This window comes from Thunnus albacares, chromosome 3 (assembly GCF_914725855.1).
Source record: "Thunnus albacares chromosome 3, fThuAlb1.1, whole genome shotgun sequence".
Taxonomy (NCBI): Eukaryota; Metazoa; Chordata; class Actinopteri; order Scombriformes; family Scombridae; genus Thunnus; species Thunnus albacares.
In genome coordinates, this window is record NC_058108.1 from 22,004,698 (window position 1) to 22,031,464 (window position 26,767).

At 37.7% G+C, this 26,767-nt stretch overlaps 2 protein-coding genes across 8 annotated transcripts in view; one reads left to right on the forward strand and one right to left on the reverse strand.

Moving 5' to 3' along the window:
- On the forward strand, positions 1-22,522 carry acsl1a (acyl-CoA synthetase long chain family member 1a). Of its 5 annotated transcripts, none has more exons than XM_044347003.1 (21): positions 7,550-7,670; positions 10,153-10,365; positions 11,994-12,108; positions 12,200-12,264; positions 12,381-12,482; positions 13,863-13,962; positions 14,087-14,262; positions 14,496-14,528; positions 14,723-14,774; positions 14,867-14,940; positions 16,421-16,498; positions 17,474-17,608; positions 17,802-17,936; positions 18,786-18,881; positions 18,987-19,059; positions 19,220-19,308; positions 19,807-19,923; positions 20,017-20,160; positions 20,263-20,364; positions 20,461-20,532; positions 21,181-22,522. In XM_044347003.1, exons 2-21 carry the CDS (start codon positions 10,171-10,173, stop codon positions 21,319-21,321), a joined length of 2,094 nt encoding a protein of 697 aa, XP_044202938.1. In that variant the 5' UTR covers positions 7,550-7,670; positions 10,153-10,170; the 3' UTR covers positions 21,322-22,522. The 5 variants fall into 5 exon arrangements, with proteins under 5 accessions (XP_044202937.1, XP_044202935.1, XP_044202936.1 ...); XM_044347004.1 differs by lacking the exon at positions 16,421-16,498 and adding an exon at positions 16,556-16,633; XM_044347002.1 differs by lacking the exon at positions 7,550-7,670 and adding an exon at positions 1-104 and having other exon boundaries at positions 19,807-20,160.
- primpol (primase and polymerase (DNA-directed)) overlaps positions 22,350-26,767 on the reverse strand; it is a 6,762-nt gene continuing 2,344 nt past the window's right edge. For 2 of the 3 annotated variants that reach the window (XM_044347006.1, XM_044347005.1), the window contains exons 3-14: positions 26,583-26,677; positions 26,338-26,476; positions 25,700-25,847; positions 25,516-25,618; positions 25,276-25,427; positions 24,959-25,121; positions 24,789-24,874; positions 24,580-24,666; positions 23,957-24,065; positions 23,794-23,870; positions 23,070-23,116; positions 22,350-22,925 (exon numbers count right to left, since the gene is read on the reverse strand). In XM_044347006.1, the coding sequence (XP_044202941.1) occupies positions 22,692-22,925; positions 23,070-23,116; positions 23,794-23,870; positions 23,957-24,065; positions 24,580-24,666; positions 24,789-24,874; positions 24,959-25,121; positions 25,276-25,427; positions 25,516-25,618; positions 25,700-25,847; positions 26,338-26,476; positions 26,583-26,677 (1,440 nt within the window). In that variant the 3' untranslated portion in view covers positions 22,350-22,691. The remainder of the gene's footprint in view (positions 22,926-23,069; positions 23,117-23,793; positions 23,871-23,956; positions 24,066-24,579; positions 24,667-24,788; positions 24,875-24,958; positions 25,122-25,275; positions 25,428-25,515; positions 25,619-25,699; positions 25,848-26,337; positions 26,477-26,582; positions 26,678-26,767) is intronic. The other variant, XM_044347007.1, reaches the window with a different exon arrangement.

The window sequence follows — 26,767 nt, forward strand, 5'->3', positions numbered from 1 at the left end:
TGATTGGCTGAGGTGCAGCAGCTGAAAACAACGTAGCCCGCTGCTGCTGCTGTTGCTTCTTCAAGAGTCAGATTTGAAGTCTCCGGATTTGCTGCGGTACACAGGTTTGTGGACACATTTGCCTCTTAAAAACTCCAGTATTAAGTATATTATCGTTGACTGTAAGACATTTATAGAGTTACTTTAGTCGTAGGATGCGTTGAGGAGCCGTTAGAAACCAGCTGCTGTTCGCTTTTATTGTTGCCTTAAAATAGACCAGAGTCAAGCCACGTTTTATATCTTTGTATTTCCTCATATAGCCTCTCATATCTTTCTTATTATGCTCACTATGTTCACATCGACATCATGTTCAGTCAACATCCTGTGTATTAATCAGAATAGTGTGTTCATCACTTCTATCTGTCGCTGATAAACCCGTGTGCACGTCCTCTTAAATAGCGTTAAATAGATATATGGACACGTAGCATCAGGGCTGCGTGATTAGACACTAAGTCAAATGAGATACGTAGTTTTAAACACTTTAAATTTAATCTCTGTTTAATCTGTGTACCTGCCCTGTACGATGACGCCAGTGTAGTTGGCGTTGATGAAATAAGACTATAACGAGTTTTAAAAAAGGAAAATGAGAGCATTATCAAGTGCATGTCATTGCATCCCCGCCATATAACTGTCTGTGTCTGACCCTGTTAGTCCTCAGCACATTTAAAGGAGGAAGTTAGATTAGCCCTCTAGTCAAAGTGTGCTGGTGCTTTTTCTTGTTTGAGCTCAAAATCTAATCTCTTGAAACGTGCCTGGGTCAATGTTAGACTATCTATCACAGTGAACACCAAGTTTGTATTCGTTTTCTATCAAAGTTAGCTACATTATCATTGATTTAATGAGGCAGTTTACACGTTTCGAACAAATACAAACAAATATAGCCCGTTCTGGATACACACTCAAACAAACATTTTAATAAGATCATTTATAGTTTAAAAACAAGATAATTAGCTGTTTTTCGGAAGGGTTACGTATCAGACTGTTTCTGGGTTGGGACCAGTTGCCAAGCAACTAGGGAGAATCCCGGAAGCTAACTGTCAGTCACAAATGTCGCTCCGTTTCCGTTTTTCCTCTTGTTTTCAGGCTTTATGCTAAGCTAAACTTCATCTGCTTGAGGCAGCTTCATATTTACTGAACAACACAAGAGTGGTATCAGTGTTCTCCCAAATGATTAGGCTAACTATCCTTTTAAAAAGCAGACTTGTCAGCGCTCTCTGGTGGAAAAATTCTCTAATAATGGAGATACCTCTAAATAATCTCAAACACATCTTTGGCATTTTAAAAAAAGATATGTTTTGGTTCATTTTTGGCCTTTATTATAGAGTTGACTGTAGAAATGACAGCAAATGAGGGGAGAAAGATGGGGAATGACATGCAACAAACCAGGGCCCCTCTGTCTTTGTCATATCAGTGCTGCAATTTCTTGTTACTTCTACTGATACCAATACTGACATATATACAATTAACATCAGCTGATAGATTGGCCAGAGTGATTTATTGTTCAGGCTTGAATCAGTGTTGCCACACAAAGACAATGTAACACTAGGGCTGGGCCATATGGATAAAATCAAACATCACAATATTTTTGACCAAATAATGTCAACATTGCAATACTTTTCTAGGGATGACTATTTGTGCTTTCACAAAATATTTACACAGTGAGATTACTGATGAATAATCATCAGTAATGTGGATATAATGACTAAGTGGGTAAAAGCAAATAATAGAACAGTCTGGTAAATTCAGAAAATTACATCACTGTACTATAATGCAGCCTTTAAAACCAGGAAAAGACGTGTTGTCTTTTAATGCCATATCATGATATTACGATATGCACAATCTTAGATGATATCTAGTCTCATATCACAATCTCGATATAATATCAAAATATTGCCCAACCCTATGTAACACTGACACAAATAATGCAGATTAGATGTTTACTGTGATGGATTACAGGATTCAATAATCTGCAAAGTGCTTTTTAATCCATATGGAAGTTAATGGAAACCAGTGGTTGCCTGAACAGTGGCCTACAGTAAATCTATAACTCTTAATGCGCATTTGAAAAGGGTTAGCAAAAGTGTTCAGTATATAAAAGTAAAACTTGCAAATACATTTGAATGGTTCTTCTACACTGAGCATGTAAAACAACGGTTATTCAGAAAGCTTGAGCTGTTAGTTATTTCCTGTGATGGCAGAGACAGAAACAGAAACTGTCGGATTGGAGCTAGCACACAGACAGATGGTGATCAGGCACTTCTTGTATTATGACTAAGTTTAGGAGCCCTCGCTCTATAACGAAGTTAAGTATATTAAAGCAGATCACAACTGAACACATTCAGTCACCACATCAGGAAGCTCTCTTCTTTCTTTAACTTTAATTATAGCTTTAATGTTCTGCTTGTTTGTTGGCACTTAAATCCATGAATGAAAAATCTGACTGACAGACACATGTGTGGACGACATTTATTGTATTTGCTAAACATCAGTGGATTTTCTCCTTTGGCGAGGTGCGCTTGGCACCGGAGGAGTTTTATGGCAAACTTCCTCTCTCAGGAATCTGTGGAATGTAGTGTGCAGTTTATCATTTTCCTCACTTTTTTTTTTTAAACAACATTTTTAAGAGGTTAGGTAATGCATGTTGAGCCATGCAGTACAGTTACACTTCAGACGTGGGGTGATAGAAAAGTGACCGTGCAATCATGTGTTTCTGCCCTTGAGTACAGGAGCAGCTTTCATTAGAGGAAACAGAAGGACACTTTGTGGTTTTGTGATTCAGGAACAGACCGTCAATCTGCTTTGGTTATTAGAGAGTACCAGCATCAGCCTGCCTGCCTGCCTGTTTTGAGGTTAGATACTATGATAAATACCAAGCTAGCTCATGTTTACACAACAGTCAAGAGCAGCTCTGACGCGGGGGCCCTTTTTAAAAGCAGGAACTTCAGCTCGGGGCAGGATTTAGAAAAGTCATCCCAACCACCTTTTCTTGATGTCTGTAACTGTCTAAATTGAATTTAAAAGTGTCATGTGAGTCAGCAAGTTGAGGCTCTGGTTTAACAAACCAGCCTCAAATTATCACGCTTCTGTATGGAGTGTTAAGAGAAGAATGAATTACTGTGAATGCTGTTTCTACCAAGTGATTTTCCAACGCAACTTCTTGGAAAATATCAGACAGTTACGAAAAAATCATCCCATTCCTGGGAAACATCTTGCAGTTATAAAAAAAAAAAATTATCAACCTGGGAGTATGATGATGGAAAGCTGGCCTCGTATCTTTTTCTCTGTTTAAGCTCTTACAGTCAACTGTTTAGTCCTGTTTCCTAATACTTTACTGAGTGTAATATCTGTTCAGGTGCTGATAGTATCTTGAGATAACACCAGAAGTACTTCATATGTCATGTTTATCTTGCACAGCTGCTAAAAAGCTGTATTCTTGCACACCCAAATGTGCAAAGTGACAGGTGTATTGTACGTAGAACTAAAACAATTAGTTGATTAATTGAAGTTGTACTTACTTCTCTAACTATTTTGATAATTGATTAATCGTCATTTTTCAAGCAAAAATGCCAAACATTTTCTCACTCCAGCTTCTGAGTTGTGAGGTTGTTCTTTGAAACATGTGAAAGTAAACAGAATATTTCGGCGTTTTGGACACTTGATATGAAGATTTCACTCGTTAGGCTTCAGGGTACGGTGATTGGTATGTTTTCTGACATTTTATAGATTAAATGATTGATTAAGAAAAAATCCTCAGATTAATCGATAATGAAGATAATCGTCAGTTGCAGCCCTGGTTGTAGGGCAACAGAACTTGAATAATTATCGTATTCAAAATCTTCAGTGTCTCAAAATCACGTTAAAGGACTTACTGCCCAGATTTTTTTTTTTTTTTTTTTTTTTTTGTGCGTGTCCTGAAAAATAGTTTCAAAATGGCAGCAATGTTTTCTGTGACCTGGTGGCAGAGGTCATGTGCCCTGATGCTGTGTCGGTAGCTGTTGACGGGTGCGTGTGACCTTTGTTCCACTTCACAAATCCCATCCTCCACCCTCCCTTCCCCCAAACATTTCTCCGCCGTGCGGCCATGTGACGGAGAGTGTGTGCAAGTTCACCGTTGAGGTCAGGACCTGCAATCCTGAGCACGGACTTCTTGTGCGAGGTCAACCTTTCGTGAGTATGACCGGAGGAGGATGGACTTGAGTCAGGCAGAAGGAAGAAGCAGATGAGAGGTGTCACACTGACACCACAAGCATAAATAATCATCCAGCAGCCGTTCAGTGATAAACAGTGAAATGCTTCCTGTTAGGTAAGGGATGGATCATGTTTTGGCTGTGTCTCATCCCAAATACAAAATAAAACTTAATCAAAGTCATTGCCAAGTTTTCTAGCCGATCTTGGCTATGATATCTTCTCTTAGGCGTTGACTAGATCTTTTTCTTGTTTTAACAACATATGGAAGTTTCTTGTTATTACAGCAACTTTCAACAATCATATTATAATGAGAAATGTGTCGATTTTGCGTAACACATACATATGTATAAAATGGATTCGCACAGGAACTTATTGAATCATCCTGCTACTTACATCGCCTCCTTCATGACACACTGTACTAAAAAGCGTTGAATAATCGATGAGTTGGCAGAAACTTACCACCAACCACAACAGGATCCATTAAGTCGATAACTCATGAATTTCACACGTCAACATTTTTCATTTTTAGAGCAGAATCAATAGTGAGACAGTGAGTGTGCAGCTTCTTGCCTGCAAATCAGGAAGTTGTCGTCAAGTTTGAAGAATTTGAAAGTTTAGATTGCACGGGCATGTTGTAATATGTCTGGATTGTGTTTTTTTTTCTACCCTTTTTGCAGAAGTCAGATATAGGCTAAGATGTTTGGTTTCAAGATGAAAAAATATGTCTTCTTCCTCTTTAGTAAGCTATATTAAGCAGACAATCATTGACACGCATCAAGGATGTGGAGAAGAAACTGATTTACAGATAGACGTTAGAGCTGCAACAAATTATTACATTTGTCAGCCGTTGATTTGCTACAGCAGCATGTTGCTCAGTTTCTCCTTAAAACAAGGAACCTTTCTTGTTGCAACTATATATAACTTTATCTTGTTCTTGACAACACTTTTCCTTTATTACACAACATCTGGTTAAAGCAAGACACATTTCTCATAAGTTGTTACAATAAGAAACTTCCATACGTTGTAAAAACAAGAAAAAGATCTATGACTCTCAGGATGAGACACGGCTAAAATGTCATCCATCCCATATACCTGCTTATCATGTACAGCATATTCCTAGATGTGCTCAGTTTATGATCCCATCAGATAAAGAAAAGCAGCAGATCCTCAGAAATAAGAAGCTGGAATCAGACAGTATTGATAAATGACTGAAACAATCAATCCATTATCAAAGTAGCTGCCTTTTTAATTTTCTGTCAATGGATTAATCCTCTAGTTGTTTCAGCTGCACATGACATACTGTATATCATATTACGCAGATGCATGTAGCTGCTGAGAGAAAGTCGCTTCTCAGATCTGTAAGTCGCCGTCTTGTTGAAATGGGATTACATATTGTGTGTGTGTGTGTGTGTGTGTGTGTGTGTGTGTGTGTGTGTGTGTTTGAAGGCTCTGTGTGCTAATCCTCCAGTGATAAGGTTGTAATAATGAGCTTAAATCAGTTGACCTAATGCTCAACACCCGACTAGACATCCCTTTTCTCTCAGCGTACCACTCCGCAAAGAGGAACTTCAACATTTCTGAGGATTTCAACATGACCGACTGTGTGTGTATGTGTATGTGTGTGTGTGTGTGTGTGCGTGTGTGTGTATGTGTGTGTGTGTGTGTGTGTGTGTTACTTCCTGGCTGTGGTTTTGGCCGGCTCTTATTGAAACTACAGCTGTAGTCTTCTCTTGAGCTTCAGGCAACTAGTCTTGATGTTCTGTTATGTGTCAGATGAGCCAGCTGCCTTAACCCCCGCCCCCCCCCCCTTCAACCCTTTTTTTTTTCCGGTGTCTTGCGTGTGCTAGGGTGTGGGGTGACTAGCGAACCAGCTCTGCCATTGGCTTGTCATCTTCTCAGGCCAAGTATGGAGAGTGGAGGTGGTGTTGGAGGGTGGTGGTGGGGGCATTGGAGTACCTTTTGCCTCCAACTACTCTAAGCCAAGTATGACACCAGTGGCATGTGCCTGCTGTTGGTCAACTGTCATAAAGACACACACACACACACATTGAGTAGGGGTGCAGCTGAAACCTCTTTTCATATCGATTACTCAGAAGATTTTTCATTCAATTGATTGTTTAGTCTGTAAAATGTAAAGAATCATGACAAAAACAGACGTCATTTGTTAAAATGGATTATTTTGTGCAGCAAAGAGTAAGAAAATAATGAATTTGTGATGAGCTCAAACAAAAGAGTGAGCACATCCTGATATTCCTAAAAGTAACTACTTTGTAATTTAATAAATGACTCAAATGATTTATGTTATAGGCCTATTTCTGTTCATTGACTAATCATTCAGTATGGGCTGGTGATATGATGATATATCTTGATTTGTCAGGTATTTAATTCACTGAATGAAGCAAAAACTTAAATTCATGTCTGTTTATTGTATCTATAAACTACTAAATCATGATCAATATCATGACATAAACTTGCATATCGTGAGAGAGGATTTTATGTGTGGCCCATCCACATATTTCAACATTGTAGCACATGTTTCTGTTACACTTCACAAAAAATCATGTATATTTTGCTTGATGTAGTGACAGCTGGTCCAAACTTGCAAATCTTTACTCCAACCTACAACTTCAGCAGGAAATGTACAAATCCCGTGGTGAAATATCAATGTCCACAGTTTTCACTTGTCTTGTGAAAATTTAAAATGCTTGAATATGTTGTCTCAGCTGTAGTTTATTAACTGGGATTGATTACTGATTTGTCCATTTATCACTGTATGTCAATATAATTTGATATAATTTTTATTTGCACAAGAGTGTAAATATTAGGAGAACACACAAACTTTCCTGTAATTAGTGTGTGATTTTGTTTTGTTGGAATAGTTTCAGCAGTTTGGACGCTCAGCAACGCAAGAATTGCACACAGTGCGCTCAGATAAAGTGTGATAATGTATTGGCCATTCACTCTTGAATAAATGTTATTGAAATTGAAAATACTTGAACCTCTAAGTTCAGCGTTTTGTTCGTTCTCAATCAGTCTTCACAATCTAGATTGAATCTCCAGCCGCTGTTGCACATTATCATGAACACCTGGCATGTGGTTGTAGTCATGACAGCAGATATCACAGTAGATAAAGGCCTAGTTGGAAATCAGATATATATATGTAAAACGAAAAACGCCTATCTTGTGGTTTTAAGTCAACCTGCTGTTTGAATTGCGCTCCAGTGAGAGGCTAGCAGTGACGCCTGCCTCGTGCGTCTGTGTTTCTGTTTGGACGGGGCGTGTTTCTGCTATTCATAGTTGTGAGAACCTCAGAGGTCTATTAGAAGTCACTGCAAGTCCCTGCTAATAGCAACTTGTGCTGCCCAGGGTCTTACAGATAAACTACACCTCTCCACTTTTGGACAGAGTTCCTACCTCTACGCATTTATACACATTGTGCGGCTGTGAGTACAGTGATTTATTTTGTCTTAATGATAAATTCTGAACTTCTACAAAATCCATTTAGCTGCTTTTGAGGTTGTCCTGTTTGCTGACTTAGCAGTGATCCTTACTCGCCTTTCATAGCAGTTAATGGTGACACCTGTAAGACTGAATGGAACATTTGTTAGGATTTAATTTAGATATTTCAGAGGATACAGAGGATAAATAGATCCATAATGCTTTAATAGGGATTCCTGATACTTTTTTGAGTGATGCTCGAAAGCAGATATTGTCATTGATTTCATTTCGGTACATTCATCAGTTTACTGTACTGCAGGTGTAATTCCTGTATAATCTCCATCTCATTTTAAGCAAAGTAGCTTGTTCAGCAGCTTTTCAGAAGTACTTTGCCCCAGTTGGCACCAGTCCAGTTTGTCATGGGCTCAGTGTTAATAATAGAAGTAGGTGAGAAGTCAATTGTTACCTCTGTGTTGGTTGTTCACTTGTTCATTTACTTACAGTAGTGTTACCTTCCAATCTAGGGGTCAAATGAGTTTACACGGTGTGCGTGAAGCTGCATGGTCTGATAACAGGAGAAAAAAAACAGTAAATGTTGAGATATAAGTTACTAAATTGATGTATTTTCATATTTTAGGTGGAAGAACTGAAAAAGAAATGCTAGTTAAAGATATTAATTGAATAGTTTAAATAGGTATTTCTTGCCTCAGGCTCATTTAATTTGCATTTTATATTAAAATGTGATTAAAAGACAGTTCAAGGTTATGTTCAGATTTTAGTTGAACAGTGCTTTATTTCAAGGACTTTGAAGACTGTGGTTTCAGCCCAGTGATCTCATTGCTAAAGCATCTTGACCTCAAAGCGTCCCTTCCCTTCAAAAATGAGTGGTGTATTGTTTGGCTTTGTGTGTACAGTGTCTGTGGTTGTGTCTTTATATCTCTGTGGAGGCTTGCGATTTGAAAATGTTTGCGGCCAGTCATATTTCCTTCCTGTGTCTTTGTTTCCAAGTGGACAGCTGTTAGGATGAGAAAGCACATCTCCCTTTTTTTTACACAACATTTGTGGACGAGCGGAAGAAAAAGAATAGCAAACATAGTAATTACGTGTTTTTCAGCAGCGTTTTTCTGAACTGCTTGAATTTGTTACGGCTGTGTTTCTGAATTTTTTGATTGATCTGCATCTGAAGAGTTTTATTTTAGTTTTATTGATTTATATAGCTTATTCAATATCTCTAAAAATAAAGGTTGCGATCAATAAAAATGTCTCATTCAAGGTCTTACATTTCTTGTTCTTTTCAATCAACACGTTACTACAACATGTAGGACTGGTAAATGTTACGCTCTGGTTCACCTTAGATTAACTACTTTAAAAAGACAACAAACATAAAACAACAGTAGCTGAACATAAAATGGGAAACACTAATAAAGGAAACTTAATGATGCGTAATACAATTAAGATAAAACAAATAAGCAAGTTTAGTTTACAGCCAAGATTTCTGTAGTGAGGTGGGCCAAACTGAACTACTTCAGATTTGTTGTTGTTAATATAAAAATGTTTAAAAAACATTGGATTTGAAACACTCCACATCTGTGAGGCAGTAACTCTTGAAGTGGTGGATCATCACTGATTTCACAGAGCTGAACGCTGCTGTTGCTGCTGCATCACTCTGCTCTGTATGATTCACTGTGGATTTACCCTTGAAGCTTTATTTGGATTTTTACTGTATGTTTCTGTTACCATTACATCTTTGTGCCAGATACATGCTCATATCAGAGCTGTGTTACAGTGAAATTTGCTTGCTGTCAGATACCAGGAAGAAATGGAAGTCTTAGAAACGAAAATATCACATCTGTGTGATCCTTAATAGGGATATTTTTTTTAGTTTGAGCAGCTGTTTGGTTCAAACTATGTTTGATGCCATAAGTATTGGATTTTAACAGTTTAGAAAAGTTCGAAATTGGGCGTCCTGGTGGACAATACCACATAACTGCAATGTATACATGTCTGATTCAGCAGGGATCCTTTGTTGGATGTCATACTCCACTTTGTCTTCACATGTTTCCTGTCTGCACATTCACTGCTGACCTATCCAATAAATAAATGCAAAAAAAGAGAAAACAAATCTATAATAATATAAAAAAAAGTATTACAGGTAGACAAAGGCGTAGTAAATGGCCTGTAACTTTAAGCATGCCCTCTTGTTATGTAATGGTGTAAAACAATAGACCCATTCATAAAAAAGATTAAGTACCACATCCTGCTGTATCACCATATCCTTAAGGAACTCTGTAGTACAGTAATAAACTGAAAGACCTTTCACACAGGAGATTTTCCTTTTGAAATGATGAGAAATGTTTAAAATGGCACAAAACACTCAACAAATAGATTTCCAGAATCAAGCAAGTCTTGATTCCAGTCAAGAAAATTAGTGCAGAATTAAGACTAAAAGTTTCCAAATTGAATGTTCCCCTCTCTGTTTTCCTGCAGGGTCAGTGCACAACAGCCATGCAGGCTCAGGAAGTCCTGAGACAGCTGCGGATTCCCGAGCTGGATGAAATTCGGCAGTACTTGCGCGGATTGCCCGCCAACACACTCATGGGCATGGGTGCCTTCGCTGCCATCACCACCTACTGGTTTGCCAGCCGGCCAAAAGCCCTCAAACCACCTTGTGACCTTGGCCAGCAGTCACTGGAAATACCAGTAAGGGATCTTGTTTCTTTTCTTTTCTTTTCCAGTAATACTCTCTGAAGTGTATATTTGTCAGGAATTGATTTTCTTTTTTCAAACTCTTACCAATTACTGTAATATTTAAAAAAAGAAACTGGATAAATTCTTTCCTGCGCAACGGATCCTACAACTTTGGAAAAAGTGATCCAACTACTGGAATGCAAAACAAAGCGAGACAGCAGGCCTCATTCAGCAGGAATGTTAATGGGATCCCCTCCAGGAACTCTAATCACAGCTGACCTCGTTGCAGTTCTTCAAATTACGAGCCCTGATAGCCTCACTTCTTGTCACATTTGAAGCGATAAAAGGTTTATCTCAGACTAGTTAAAGCTTGCTGTGCTGGGGAAGTGGAAATAATCAGTACAGCTTTATAATTATTCAACAACACATAGTGTTTTGTTTTTTAAATATGTCATTGTCTAATCACCGAGACACAAGACACACCCTACACAATCATTTTGTAACAGCAACAATTTGAGATCAGGCAGACTTGTGACAGTCATGCTACAGTGGCAATGGTGTGTATACTTCAATTAAAAACTGAATTTTCTCTCATATGACCCCAGTTTGCAATCTTATGATTATATTAGTGCTCATAAAAATGTGTTGCAGTCCTCAAAGATTTCACTCAAAGATTGTAACATCTGCACAGTAGTACAAATCTTACACATCTGTGTTAAAGTTATACGACTTTTAATATACATTAGTGCATATTTCAGCACAAACTACAACTGCTGCTTCCTGTAGAGCTGTGATTTCCATCCAGCAGTACTTCTGTAGTTGCCAGGGTGCACATGGAAAGATTATGGAGGAGCTCAACAACAACAACAACAACAACAACAACAAAAATAGATATTATGATTTGGTAAATAAAACATGTAATATATGTAGATATATACTGTACTACATATGTGTGTTTAGGAGGAAAAGAAACACACAAATAGGATTACAAATTGGCTACAATAAACCAGTCACACACAGGGGAACACCTCTAACCAACCTGAGAGTGCATGAAAACCTGTTAGCAAGCGAGCAGGGAAGTCAAAACAGAAAGATAAAGTACTGAAAAAATAGTTCAAATGTGCAGCTTTTGTATTTCAAACTGTTAGAAGTACAAATGCAAACTTGACTAAACCTACTGAAACAAGACAAAAACCGACTGAAGTCTAAACACTGACAATTGCAGGATCAGTAAGTCTTTAGATGAAATAAATAATTGTAACAATATCTAATTTTGTATAATTAATAGTGTTAAAGTTAAACAATAAAATCCATTCAAATGGACACATTTGAATGGTGAGTAGTGGCAATGAAGGGGTACTGGAGCTCATCTGATAGGGCTGTCAGATTAAAAAGGTTGGGAACCGTTAGTACACAGGATTCATGTTGTCAATAAACACATTTGCCCGATCAAATGGTTACCACAAAATAAAGTAAGAAACAGAAACAGAAAAGACTGAAAATCCTCCAATATTTTTTTAATTGTTCAATCTTTTGAACAGCTGAATAGTCGCTGACAATTAGAGAAACATTGTACTGTGTCATGATGTAGGGGTGTGGAAGGTTCAGTCAGTCGTGACTTTTCATGTTTTGTCTTGTAGAGTGGAGAACGCGCAAGAAGGTCAGTGCTGATCGACAGCGATGAGCTCATGACACACTACTACGATGATGCACGAACAATGTATGAGGTGTTCCTACGAGGGCTCAGAGTATCAAGTGAGTGCTGCTCTTTTAATACGTTAAATGTGATTTTCACAAGTCTTCCAGTCTGAGAAGATGAAGGTGATAATCTAACTTTCCCTCACAGATGATGGACCCTGTTTAGGATCGAGAAAACCAAACCAACCTTACGAGTGGCAGTCATACAGAGAGGTGAGATGTGGATCACTAGACATGAAGTATTTTATTTTTAACAACATACGATCACCGGAGACACGGTAAATTTAACATGCAGACTTGTGTGTTTTGTTTTGTTTTGTTTTGCACAGGTGGCAAACAGAGCGGAGTACATCGGCTCTGCTCTTCTTCACAGAGGACACTCTCATACAGGAGACAAGTTCGTCGGCATCTTTTCCCAGAACAGACCAGAGGTTAAACAAATGCATTATTGTATTTTTGTATTTATAGATATTTTTCTAATTCCTCCCTTTTCCCATCAGCCTCTGCACTTCTGTTGCATGGTTGTTTAAGCAAAGATACGTTAGTCTGTGTCCAACATTGTTGTCCAAATGTCAATGTGAATTATTAGACCCTATATAGTCAACTGATATTATCCTACAATGTAATGTGAAAAGTTCAGTTAATGGTCAATAATTAAGCACTAACTGCTATCATGCACTGTAAAAAGAAAAAAGGTGTTGGATGAGAGTAATGACCTGAACGGTATTTGAAATTGTTTTTTATTTTGCCATACAAATACAGTACCGTGCAAAAGTTTAAGGCACTAAAGATAAAGTGAGGATGCTTACAAATATTTTGCTATAAATTGTTTTTATTTATCAAGTAACCTCATACAAAGTGCAGTAAAGAGAAACCTAAATGAAATCAATATTTGGTGTGACCACGTGTTGCCTTTAAAACAGCACCAGTTCTCCTCAGTACACTTTTTCAAGGTACTTGGCAGGTCGGTTTTTCATGCATGTTGGAGAACTTGACACAGTTCTTCTGTCTCTTTATGTTATCCCAGATTGACTCGATGTCGTTGAGATCAGGGTTTGGGTCATATAATCTGTTGCTGAAGATAATTCTTTTATGACTCTGGCTGTATGTTTGGGGTCGTTGTCATGCTGCAGAATAAATTTGGGACCAATCAGTTGCCTTTCTGATGGTATTATTGCATTATGGATAAGAATCTAAACATCTAAAGCGACTAAAACTTTTGCACAGTACTGTATATTACCTGCTTCCAGACCTCTCAATTGTTCCTCACATCATTTCAGTGATTAAAAAAGAATATAAGGAAATGAAACTAAATAGCAATTCATTATGATGATCAAGTACCACCAAACTATATAGTCCTCTAATCAGAACAATTTCAGACATAGTCGTTGTCTCTTCTCCCTTAATTTGTCTGTAGATTGAAACAATTCATAAAAACTTATTTTGTATAAACTTCCAATAATCTGTCAGTTTACAGTGATGAAATTATTCACTTAATAGTGAGGGGACAGTGTGATTGAGATGGCAATTCTTCCAGCTGCACAACATCTATTAAAATAACACATTTTTGCTGTGTGTTAGTATAATTGAAGCATTGCCAAGAGTTTGGAAAAATAATGAGCCATCTTTTTTCCAATTAAGTTGGAATTTACAGCATTCTTAGTGCAAGTAAAATAATAATAATGGTCAGCTGTTCAGTGTAAACCACTTATTATTTGGAATGTTTTGATGAGCAAACTCAAAGTTGCCGCATTTGGGTATTTGTTATAAATTATAAATCTGTTGTGTGTACATGTTTTTTTGTCTTTCAGTGGACCACTTCAGAGCTGGCTTGTTACACATACTCCCTCGTGGCAGTTCCACTGTACGACACACTCGGCACGGAGGCCATCGGCTACATTCTCGACAAAGGTACACAAAAGGGCACCTTCACACAATAACCTCACACCATCTGCAGCGCTATCACTGTTTTTAGATCAAGGACACTGATATTGGCACAAACTAAGTGGTTAATTTGTTGCTGTGTGTTTTTCAGCTGCCATCTCGTCAGTGATCTGTGACATACCCGAAAAGGCTCAGATGATTCTAGACTGTGTCAGTAAAAAAGGGCGAACGGTAAAGACGATTGTGCTCATGGAGGCCTTCGACAGTGACATGGTGTCCCGCGGACAGGAGTGTGGTGTTGAGATCCTGAGCATGAAGGAGTTTGAGGTGAGAGTAACACCCTTAATCTTCTAAGACTTTATAGATGTTGTTGTTCAAAAGTATTTCTCAATTCTACCACATTATCGTCTTGTCTGTACTCGTTTTACCGTCATGTCTGATTAGACCTGGATGGAAATTAGGCCCTGAGGTGCAGTGTTTTTGAAAAGCATGATTATTATCAGCACTTCCTGGAGAGACGCACTGTATTTCACTGTACATTTTGTATTTTTTTTTTCCAGGCCTTAGGTAAAACAAACCACAAAGACCCAGTGGTGAGTAAGAACAGCACACTTTGTTTGAACTTTTAAACTGAGAATCACCTTTCAGCTTCATTTATGATCATTTATTTGCAACCAGCAGGATTCTGTCAAAGGAAAAATGAAATATGATATGATATGTGCACGTTTTAATGCAGTAGCAGTTCAGGTTTCATATGCTTTAGTGTAGATCTGTGATCTGATTACAGCCCCCTAAACCAGAGGACCTCGCACTTATCTGCTTTACATCTGGAACCACAGGTAAGTACAGAAATTATTGCAACTTTAACTTTTCTGAAATGTGATTTGTTGGGGGGTTTTTTGTACAATCATTATCACCATTTTCCTTTCAGGAAACCCAAAAGGTGCAATGCTTACTCATCGAAATGTCATCTCCAACACTGCAGCTTTCATTAAAATAACAGAGGTAAACAAACACAACAGCTAAACTTGGAAGATATACAATTTCAGTCTTGACATAAACTCGATTTTTTAATAATGCATATCTGATTCTTACCCTCTTGCTTCAAGACAAATGCTTCTGTTTCTCTATCTTCAAAAATATTTCTTGCAAGGGCGTAATGTCCACTGATATCCCGCTTACTTTTCAAAATCCTTGTTTTCTTCCCCCGACTCTTACAGTTTAATTTAACCATTAAAAATCAAACATCTCACCTTCTAGTGTTGCTATATCCAGATAAGAGAAGACAGGAGTTGATAAAAAATGTTGATACACTCATATTGTTAGGCTGAGAGGCTTGAGAGGAAGACTGCAGGCACTAGTCTACAGCCATGCTAATAGCTCTGTGAGACAGTGTTTACCATGTTCAATGTGTTGGTTAGCATGCTAGCATGCTTACATTTTCTGATCAGCACTTGACACACAGTACAGCTGAGGCTTATGGGAATGTAAGAAGAATGAATGAACTTAAGTTTTGCAGGTTTCTGCTCATAGACAGTATTGGACAAAATTTCAGTCAATTTTGACCAGATGGTGGTGCTAGATGAAAAGCCAGGAAATCAAAGGTTTTGCAGATGTACCAAGTTTCACTACAATCTATCTAGTAGTTGTTGAGCTATTTCAATAAAGAAAAATAACTTAAAGGTCAACCTCTTTGTGGCGCTAGAGGAAAAGTCAGAGTTTCCCCAAAGTCGTTGGATGTATCTTCTAGATACCTTGAATATCTATTGTAAATTTCATGGAGACCCATCTCATCTGAACCACAAATGTCAACTTAATTGTGGTTCTAGAGGAAAGGTCAGGGTTTCACCAAATAAAATTCATCCTCTGGGAACCTTGAATGTCTATAAAATTTCATAGCAATTCAAGAGTTGTCAAGATATTTCAGTCTGGACCAAAGTGGTGGGCTGACCAACTGACATTGTCATCCCCAGAGCCATTCTTCAAACATGATAAAAAAAAAGTACTTCCACTTCCTCTGCATGTTTTTCAAGTTAAAAACGTTTTTATTTCTCTTATAAAGATGCTAGAATTGAACATCAAAGATAAGAAAAAATGGAGCTCTTTGTAGTAAAGATGCAAAGACAGTATTCTATCAAAGCATCAGGTCTCAATAAAACTGAATATGATTTTAACTATGGTTAGTGCATTATTTACAAAGGACATTTCATTTTTTTTGTTATACTACAAATATTATAGAAAGCACAAAAAACAATTGGGATTTTATATTTGGTAGTTAGATCTTTATCCCTGTTTTGAAAATTAAATATACACCTTTACATTTATGTGATTCGGATCAAATAAAATCTGAGCTTTTAACTATTAGCCAAATAGCCTAAAATCTAAAATCCTTGTGTGACCCAGGTTGACCCTCCTTGTCCTTCTTTATTTTCCTGTTCTTCCTGTTTCCTCTCACATCTCTTCCTCCCCTGTGTACGACGTCCAGGGCTCACTGAAGCCCAGCACTAAAGATGTGCTCATCTCCTTCCTCCCTTTGGCCCATATGTTTGAGAGGGTGGTGGAGGTACAGTATGCCATGCTTGACCTGCATACGTGCATGTGTTTTGTGTGTCCTCTGCAGGTACACTGCATGCTGAGCCTTCATGACATTCATGTATCCTATCTCCCCCTAGCTCATATGTTTGAGAGGGTTGTGCAGGTATGTCATGGGTTTGTTTATCTTCAGATGTATTGCGTCATGAAATCATAAGTAGAGTTAAAAGAGTTATGAAGGATCACTATCAGAATAGTTAAGAAGCAAGTAGTGCCAGGCCTCTTATGGCTTCCTCTGACTGCTTATAGTTGTGTCTGTGGTTCCCTCAAATGTATTTGCAAAGAAATTTGAAAGCCGTATTATATAGTATTTTAAAGGTAGTGGCACGTCATAGCAATGTCCTACATACTTAACTTCTACAACTTCATGGCTGGGTGTAGAATCTCAATACTTATTAAGCAACAACTGAAACATGTGTCCGTACCACAGAATATAGAAAGAAATTAATATTCTTTGATCAGATATCTCTGTTGAAATCATAAAAAAATGTGCTTTGTGTTAACAAAATACCTATTCTGATGAAGTTTGGCTCATTGTTATTTGTGAGCTGAGTTTTATAGAAAAAACATGTTTATAATCTTTAAAATAAGGTATCAAAAAAGAAGCACTGTGGTATCTACTGAAACTCAAGTATATTATTGGTACAGGTACCCACATATGATATAATAACCCATGCAGCTTCAAAGGAAGTGAGAATCTGTTTGTGGTGTTATGAAACTATAACACGCATGCTCATGTCATTCTTTATCTGCTTTTATTCATTTGTTTGAGAGGGTTCTGATAACAAGATAACACAGCGGAACAGCCAGTTGCTTCTGAATGTGAAAAATACAGCAGCAGTTTTTAACAAGTAATGAATGTGTAGTGAAATCTCCACAACAATGCCACCTTCTGGCTACAATGCTAATTTGCATATGGAAGAATAAGCAGCTGTGTTTTCATCAGGGTGTCATCCTCATCCATGGGGCTCGTATCGGATATTTCCAAGGAGACATTCGGCTTTTGATGGATGATTTGAAAACGCTGCAGCCAACAGTCTTCCCTGTGGTCCCACGTCTCCTCAACCGCATGTTTGATAAGGTCAGACTAATATCTGGTTGTGTTGTTGTTATATTGTTGACATATTAGTTCAATAAAGGTTACTTAAAGATACTTTACATTCACTACTGTGTCATTAATAATGGTATTAATGGTCAGCTGCTGCCTAGTCTTGTAAACTGTGAAGGTCCTCTGTGGCAGAGGCCTTTACAATAAGTTTTCCATTTCTCTACAGGTGTTTGGTCAAGCTAACACGCCACTGAAGAGATGGCTGCTTGATTTCGCTTTTAGGAGGAAGGAGGCAGAGCTTCGTAGCGGTGTGGTCAGAAAGGACAGCATGTGGGACAAACTCATCTTCAAGAAAGTACAGGTAATGGTGACACGATCCTTAAAAGCATTACGATTTGGTTCCAGTCTAAAACTTTATAAGGATTCAAGAAACTACTTATTTCACTTGTTTCATAAGACATTGAAGAATACCCTGCTGTGAATAATATTTTGTGTCTGATATGGTTTTCCCACATAAAGTTCAATTACCTTGTTTTTTTTGTTGTTTTTTTAAATGACCTCTACTCCTTCCCTCTTTCAAAAGTCCAAAATTTATAAATATGCAAATATTGTTCATTTCAAACTGCTGGACATAAGAAGTCAATTTTCAGTGTTTGTGCACTGGAGGCCTCAAATTTCTACGTCACACTTGTGTAAGTTGCGTACTGGACCACAATTGGCTTGTGATGTCACAAAATCAGCTCACACATACATGTTAAACTCTTTAAGGCACAATATGTCTTTCTTTTTTTAATGTTGGATGAACTCATGACTGTATAGTTTCACCAATTATATTTGGCAAGTTATCTTTAGTCATTTTAATATTAAATCATCTGACATGCTGATGTCAGATTCATGTTATATTGGAGTTATCATAATTACAAGTTTATGACTTGTAAACAGCATACGTGTCCAAATTGTAATTACAACTGGGAAAACTGGATTTTTCTGAAAGCTCCAATATGTCCAACTTGGTGCTTCATAATATGGAAGTGCCTTAAAGTTAAGCAGATATGGACACACCACATTCGTCTGTCATTCAAAGAAATTAAACCCACATTCACTGGATATGGTGTTAAATTGTCACTGCACAGTATTTTTAACCCTCACCTCAACTTTGGAATCATACAACCATCTTGAGTTGTTTTGCTGTTTATTTCACACTCTGCAGGCGAGCCTGGGTGGACGTGTGAGGCTCATGATTACAGGAGCAGCACCGGTGTCCCCGACCATCCTGACATTCCTACGAGCTGCTCTGGGCTGTCAGGTGACCTGCATACTGATGTTACTCTTTTCTATCTAGGCTTTTTAATCAGTAACCTTTTAAAATTTTAACATAAATGTCACTAAAAATCTGCCCTGCACTCAACAGTTTTATGAAGGCTACGGCCAGACTGAATGTACAGCCGGGTGCACCATGTCGATGCCTGGAGACTGGACAGCCGGTAACATTTATTGTGCATTCTGATATATTGTAGGCAATAAGTGAAATATACACAGTTACATCTGTTTTACTAGAAATATTCAGAAAGAGAGAAATTTAACACAGTATGTTGAAGGCTGCTTGGATCATAAGATTAAAATCTGACTATTCTGTGTCCCCAGGTCACGTCGGGCCTCCTCTGCCCTGCAACTATGTCAAACTGGTGGATGTGGCAGAAATGAATTACCTGGCAGCCAACGGAGAGGGAGAGGTGAGGAGTGCTGCTTCAGTAGCAATCAAATACAAACACTGGGCTGGAAAACTGATCTATTCCCCTCAACTTCTTACATGACTCTTCATTCTACAAACAGAATTTTGTAGACTTTCCATTTAACTTATCAACAAATCCCCTGCAAAGACCAAAAAATAAATGTATCTCGCTAACAAGTGCTGCCATACAATTTGACTTGTGTTCAAAAACTATTAAAAGCACACTTAAGAGCCCTACTGCTGCATTTGGATGAACACAATTTTATCTCTGAAGATAAGCTGCATGTGAGGCAGATTTACTGAAAAGAACCAAAAGAAACCAGACAGGTGCAGGCAAACACTTTATGACAATGCAGTGAGGGTTGGTAAAGAAGGCAGATTAAATCATAAAACACAAATAACGTATGAAACATCAAACAAAAATGACACCAGAAAGCCAGAAAGTTCTGCTCTTTGTAAATGTAATTTTTTTTTTCCCCCCTGCTGTCTCTCTCGCCAGGTGTGTGTCAAAGGACCAAATGTATTTCAGGGATACCTGGAAGACCGTGAGAGGACAGCTGAGGCAATTGACCAGGACGGATGGCTGCACACAGGGGACATTGGGAAATGGCTTCCTGTAAGCAAAACCCTGATGATCTCTGACTATTGTACCGAACGTATGAAGCCAAGTGGCTTACCGTTGTTGTGTTTCTCATCTGGTTCGTTGCAGAATGGCACTCTGAAGGTCATTGACAGAAAGAAGCACATTTTCAAGCTGGCACAAGGAGAATACATCGCCCCCGAGAAAATAGAAACCGTCTATAATCGTAGTGATCCAGTGGCTCAGATATTTGTTCATGGTGATAGTTTACAGGTGAGTAATTCATTAATCTTAATCAATCTTTGTTTTTTTTTTTTTATCTACACTAATACTTGAACTATATTATCTTCATGTTGTCGGTGTTGTATTTTAAAGGCATGTCTGGTGGGAGTCGTGGTACCTGATCCTGACTTTTTACCTATTTGGGCCAAGAACAAAGGAATTGAAGGATCCTACTCTGATCTGTGCAAAAACAAGGTGAGATTTGTTACAATCAGCAGTCCAAAAAAAAAAAAAATAAAAAAATGCAGCCCCACTTTCTATACATGCTAACATTTTTCTGACCATTTTTAGGATGTAAAGAGCGCCATTCTGGAGGACATTCTGAGGCTGGGCAAAGAAGCAGGACTCAAGTCTTTTGAACAGGTGATTGTTACCACATTTGAGTTTAATGCATCAAAATACCATCAAGTTCTGTTTTTTTTTCACTCTGATGCATCTAGTGCATCAGTAGAAAACTTTTTTAAAAATGCAACATATTTGATTCAGTAATAATTATATTTTCTTTGTCTTCAAAGTAGGGATGAAATGATTGACAGAAAATAAATCATCATCCCATAGTGACATCCTATCAATTTTAAGGATGTGCTGCTTTTCTTTGTAGAGTTTGACAACTAGCAAAAAGAAGGGTTTTGAACTGTTATTCTTTGTCGGACCGCAAGGAATTTGAAGACGTCATGTTGAGATTTAGGAAACTGTGATACAGACCATTTTCTGACACTTGATGAACCAAATGATTAAAGGATCTGGCTCGTGATTTTCTATATTTTTTTTATTGCCAACAAATCTCATGTTCTTCGCCCTAAAGGCAACAGCGACGGTAGTTTTAGTAGCGGTTCCAAAGACTAATCACAGTAATCATGAGATTTGTTGACAATAAGAGAAATATATAAAATTGCCGGCCTTATCCTTTAATAAGTGGATTAATCGTTAATGAAAATAATCATGTTTTGTACCCTTACTTTACACTCTTTGTGTCATTCATTCTTCTCCTGCTCTGTTCTCCCTCTGCAGGTGAGAGATATCATGTTACATCCTGAGATGTTTTCTGTCCAGAACGGCCTGCTGACGCCCACCCTGAAAGCCAAGAGGGTCGAGCTCCGGAGTCACTTCAGAGACCAGATTGATGAACTTTATGCCAAAATCAAGATGTGAGCTTGGATCGAGAAGTAGAGAAGGTTACAATCATGTAGAGCACAGCCAGAACCAAATAGTTTATTGAAGAGGACATCCCTCTATTTCCCTGCCAGTGACAACTTTGTGGAGACTGCCTTTGAACAAATCTCAGTTTGAAACGTTTTGTTCCAGTTTCATCTTGTAATTGTACCACTAGATTTCTGCTGCTGTCACTGGCTGATAATTCAGAACTTGTCATCATGTTACTGGTTTTATTTATCCAAGGATAAGGGTTGAAATACATAAAGGGGAGATGTGACTTGCTCATGCCTTAACTGCCAAAAATCTGACTACTTGATGGTCAGAAACGTCCGGCCTCTGAACACATTTCTGATCATTTTTCATTATTGGGAGCTGGGAGACTTTAAACATGCTTTTCCAACAGTGACACATATTACCTATTTATATACCAGACTAATGTTTTGGTTATCTATTTAAACTGATATTTAATGTAACCATTAAACCTGTAAATAGTGTATTTGCTGAAAAGTAATATGTGTTTGTATCATGCCTGATATTCTGTATTATTAATTCCCAGCATTCCCATGTTTCTCAAAGCTGCAGGCTACAGGACGGCCAATAAGCCTGTTTTACAACACAATGTAGTGAAAAGCCTATTGGGAACCATGTTGCTCGACAGATGTTATGTCTTTTTTGGTTGGTTTTTTGTTTTTTTTCTGTTAACAATGCATGGGAAATATTGAATGTTACTATACTTTTTAGGTGTCCTTTCAAATTTCAGTGCCACAAGCTGCAGGATAAAGCTGCAAACTGCCATTTGTGTGATGCGCAAGTCTTCAGGGCAAATATCTGCCGATAGTGGTATCACAGTTCATTTTAACAAGTCAGTTTTTTCAAAATTAATTCCACGTCCTCGTCTGCATTTTGCATTAACATTTCACTGATGGTCGATAATCCAGCAGTTTTACGTTGAACGGAGCAGCATTTCAGCTGCTTGACATTGTGAGTTCAGATGTTTTGACTGAATTATGATCAATACGCACATCTAATTATGTCGAGGCCTTCTTGACAGTTAAAGCCATATTGTTTCAGTTTGTTTGTTTTTTTTAAAAGGAATCTATGATAAGAAAAGGGCAAAGGTGCAGTTTTGTGCTGGAGTTATAAGTACAGTATCTATATTTGTCAACTGTAACAAATAAACACTTTCTTCATAAACTTTGCTATTTAGTTTTGTCTTTTTTTAACCGGAAACACATTTAAATTAAAGTATATTATGGTTGATATAAAACCATATTGATTTGTTACAATTTAATACAAAAAAATGTTCAATAAAGTGCATCAGTAAGTATATTTGATGCTGTCTTGTTAGTGCAAAATAACATCACCTTCTAATGGGAATCAAAATCGGTCATGCATCTGAGCAGAAGCTGATCCGAGATCTCCCCGCTGTTCTGTTCAAAGTCCTCGAGGCTCTCTAAGTAGTCCCGGTCATCCTGTCCGTTTCCCCATGCATCAGCAGGTTCCTCCTCCGGACACACTCTGCTCAGTGACGCCTGCTTCGGTGTCTGGCTGGGTTCAATGTTGCCAGCGTCATCCATCATGTATGCCTGGTCCTCTTCATCCTGTCAGTGAACACAACACACGATCACACGCTGGCTGCTGCATGTCGTGAAGAACATCACAGCTCTGAGCAGTAACAGCACAGGCAGGATTTTGACTTTCTGACTCTCTCAGTCATGAAAATGGTAGAAATGAAGTAAACTAACCAGGGTCATGATGTAGCTCACACAGATCTCCTGTGGCAGCGGGTAACCTGTAACATGAGAAATGTTGAGCTCAGCCAAGTTGTCTCCACCTGTAATTTATTCACTACCCCAGACAGACTCTACAATTTATTGCAATTGGTAACACTTTATTTTACAGCTCCTTTAATTTGATACTTATTTTCTGGAATTTTTTTGAGTAATTTGGGTAACTTTTAGGACATTTTACATAGAGGGTGGTGCAATTTGGTACAAATTACAAGAAAAAAAAAACTGGAAATAAGTGTTAGTTTAGTTAGTCAGTGCCCATTTATTATATTTGGGTTCATAGCTGTTAATTTGCAAAATTTCTAAAAAAAAAATTAGATTCTTAACAATTCTTAAACTGACAGAAAATACTTTGTTTTCAGTGTGTAGTTTTATGTGTCAAACAGCATATTAGCATATTAGGTTGTTTCTTAAAATAATGAGCACATTTTACAACTAGCACAAATTAACAACTATGTATGAGCCTAAATATAATGAGTGGGTTCTTGCCATCTAAGCCAATTTAACACTTTTTTCTTTTTTCTCATAATTTGTATCAAATTGCACCACCGTCTCTTTAAAATGTCCTAAAAATGAACTGTTAAATACCTGCAATTTACTCTGAAAATGACCTGGAAATTAGTATAAAATGGTAAAATAAAGCCTTTCTGTATTTTTCCTTTTATATATGGTGACATACTTGAGGATCTGAAGTTCTTGCATTCAGGATCGTGACACTTCTGGTACCAAGCTTCCTCTTTGAGATCCACAACAATCCTGCAGAAGAGGACGAGACCGAGTCAAACAGATGGAGCACAAACACAGAGAGACAAAATACTACAGGACATGGAAAACATTCATACATAATGTTGTTGCTTTTATGAAATCGGCCCACATTTTCACACCAGCGGTATTTGGCGATGTCATAGACAAGCAGCTGTTCAGTGGCAAAATAGTTCCATCGTCTGATGCCTGTTGATGTGAACATAAGAGACGTGACTGTCTTGATGTTACTGATACACTTACAATCAGTCTTTGCATAGTTTGGGGACAAACACTACATGCTTTTAGCAACATGTCTTCACACAAAGGGTGAAACATTAAACATCACAATATTTTTGACCATATAACATGTTTGTATAACATCAGTTGTGTATAGGATGATCAAACAAGTACGAAAATTAATTGTTAATTTCTTTCATCTACAGCGATCACATGTGCTAAGACACATCTGACATTTGACCTTAAAGTAGCTTTTAACAGATGAAAACACAAATTCAAGCTATATCACTTTTTTGAATAGACTTTGAGATGATACCATATTATAATGGTATATTTACCAGCAATAAAATGTTATATATAGTTTTTTTTTTTTTTGAATTTCAGTGTTGCTACAAAACAGCAGAAATGTATAATGTCCTGTGAAATGCTTTAAAATTGACAGATGTTTTGCAGGAGGATATTCTGTATCAGCCAAAGCACTTACTTCCTTGTACGCCGTCCTTTTTAACCACAGTTAACACAAAGTCATCCACTTCTTTGTGAGGAGACGACAAGCAGCCGGAGATTGTGCCTTATTGTGTAGGAAAAAGTTTCATAAATGAAAGCTATTGAAAAATATCAAGCAAAAACTATCAATAATATTCATAATTATATGCTGCCTGATTATTAAATACAGAGCTGTCTGTTTGTTACCTGGTTCCTGCTGGCATTGAGGCCTTGTGGTTTTACTTTCCTTTGTTTCTGGAACATCCCACATAAGAATCCTCTGACCTGTGAAGCTGACAACATACAGAAATAAGTTGTAGTTTGGTAGAAATAATATTTACAGTACACAGAAAAATATTCAAGTGTTTTCAACATACCTCACATTACAGACTAATGAAGCCAAGAATACGCTTTCCTCTGCAGAAATACCCTTCTCAGGTTTGGTAGTGAACTTGTTGTCGTCCGCCACAGTGAAGGCAGCGTTCTTTCCCACTTTTGATGACTTGTAAAGGCGGAAATTTCTGTTCTTGGTGTAAACTCCTGTTTTTGTAAATTTATAACCATCATAATTAGAATCCATACGTTCATACAGAGGAGTATATGTGAAAAGAGGCTCATGGGTAGGAATTAAGCTATGTACCTGCATGTATCTAAGGGTGAAAAAGGACAAACACAAGCTTGGGATTTCTCTTACCCAGATCAACAAAGAGACAATCTTGGCCATCTTTATTTTTCACTCGGAGGAAGCCGAGGTCTCTCTCCTCCTGCTTACACCTTTTTGTCTGTGGACTTTCAGCCTCCTCGTCTGCCTTTGCTGGTTTCACTTCAGGATCAGCATGTGCTCTGCTGTCAGTGCATCATTGAGAAAAGTTACACATAGTGATGACTGCAGAGTAAATGAGATTATTTCCTTTCATAGGATTAAAAAACAAACCCTGTTTCACTGTTTTCTGCTGATGAATTAATCTCAACATCCAAACAACTTCCGCTTTTGGTCGTGCTCAAGACTTGTTGAAGAATTGCATGAATAAACGCACCTACAGGAAAAATCAGAACAAATATGATTAAATTACATATTAAATAAAATGTAACAAGCTTCGATGCCACACTTCACATACCAACATGTATATTGTCTTTGAAAACTGCATTTTGGAGATTGAAGATAAGATGACGGCTGAACTTCTCTTCTGTGCTGGAATCAAGATTGAGGATGTTTTTTGCAGAGCATTCAATCCCATAAATGTCCATCAGCTTTTCACAAACATACTGTCAAAGCACAAAACACAGAAAGGGAAGAGAACTAAAGACCAAACTATTAAAATGTGGCTGGACAACTTAATTAATTCCCTTCAATTAGCAAAGATTCGATATGCTAAAACAAAAAGTCTCTCAATTTAATAGAATTTGAAAACTCCTAATTAAGTAACCTTGCAGTTTGAAATAAGAGGACAATCTACAGTTTTCACATTTGTAATATTTCAAAGCAATTATGCAATAAAATCATGAGTGAAAGATATATAAGGAAATTGGGTGGGTTAGGGTGACAGAGGAGGTTTATCTAGGCTCCTTGTTACCTTTTTGTTCAGTTTATTTTGTTGATATTACTGTTTTCATGTTTTTCACTTACTGAGTGTCACGTGGATATTTTTTTAAGCACATTCTTTGGCTCTAAAATTACTACACCGAGCAAAAACGTCATCATTGTGTGAATCAAGCTGCTCAATAAAAACTATGAAGATGCAAAAATGTACAAAACCTGGATAAGTGACGACACCATATTTTTCCCATCAGCCTCTTTGTTTGAGGGCTTGTGGAACTCCAAGTCAAAGTAAAGCTTACAGACGGTGCCCTCTGGTATCACCTCATAGCAGTGCATCAAGGACTGTGTGAATGTCCTGAGAAAAAAACGAGGAACAGATCACCATGACTGCACATCAACATATCTATTCAAAAATACAAAAGTAGATGCTCCTAATTTTGCAAAGTAGTCCTGGTCTTCACCTGTAGTAATGCCACAGCTCACTGTAACTGGTAACCAGGAAGATCCTCTGACCCTGGGGTGACTTCTCTTTTTCAAGTGCAAAAACATGTACAGCCTAAAGAATGTTAAAAAACAAATGTCAGCATTTTTCTCCCTGAAATACTAGAAAATAACTTCACACAGAGGATATACAATCTACGGTGCA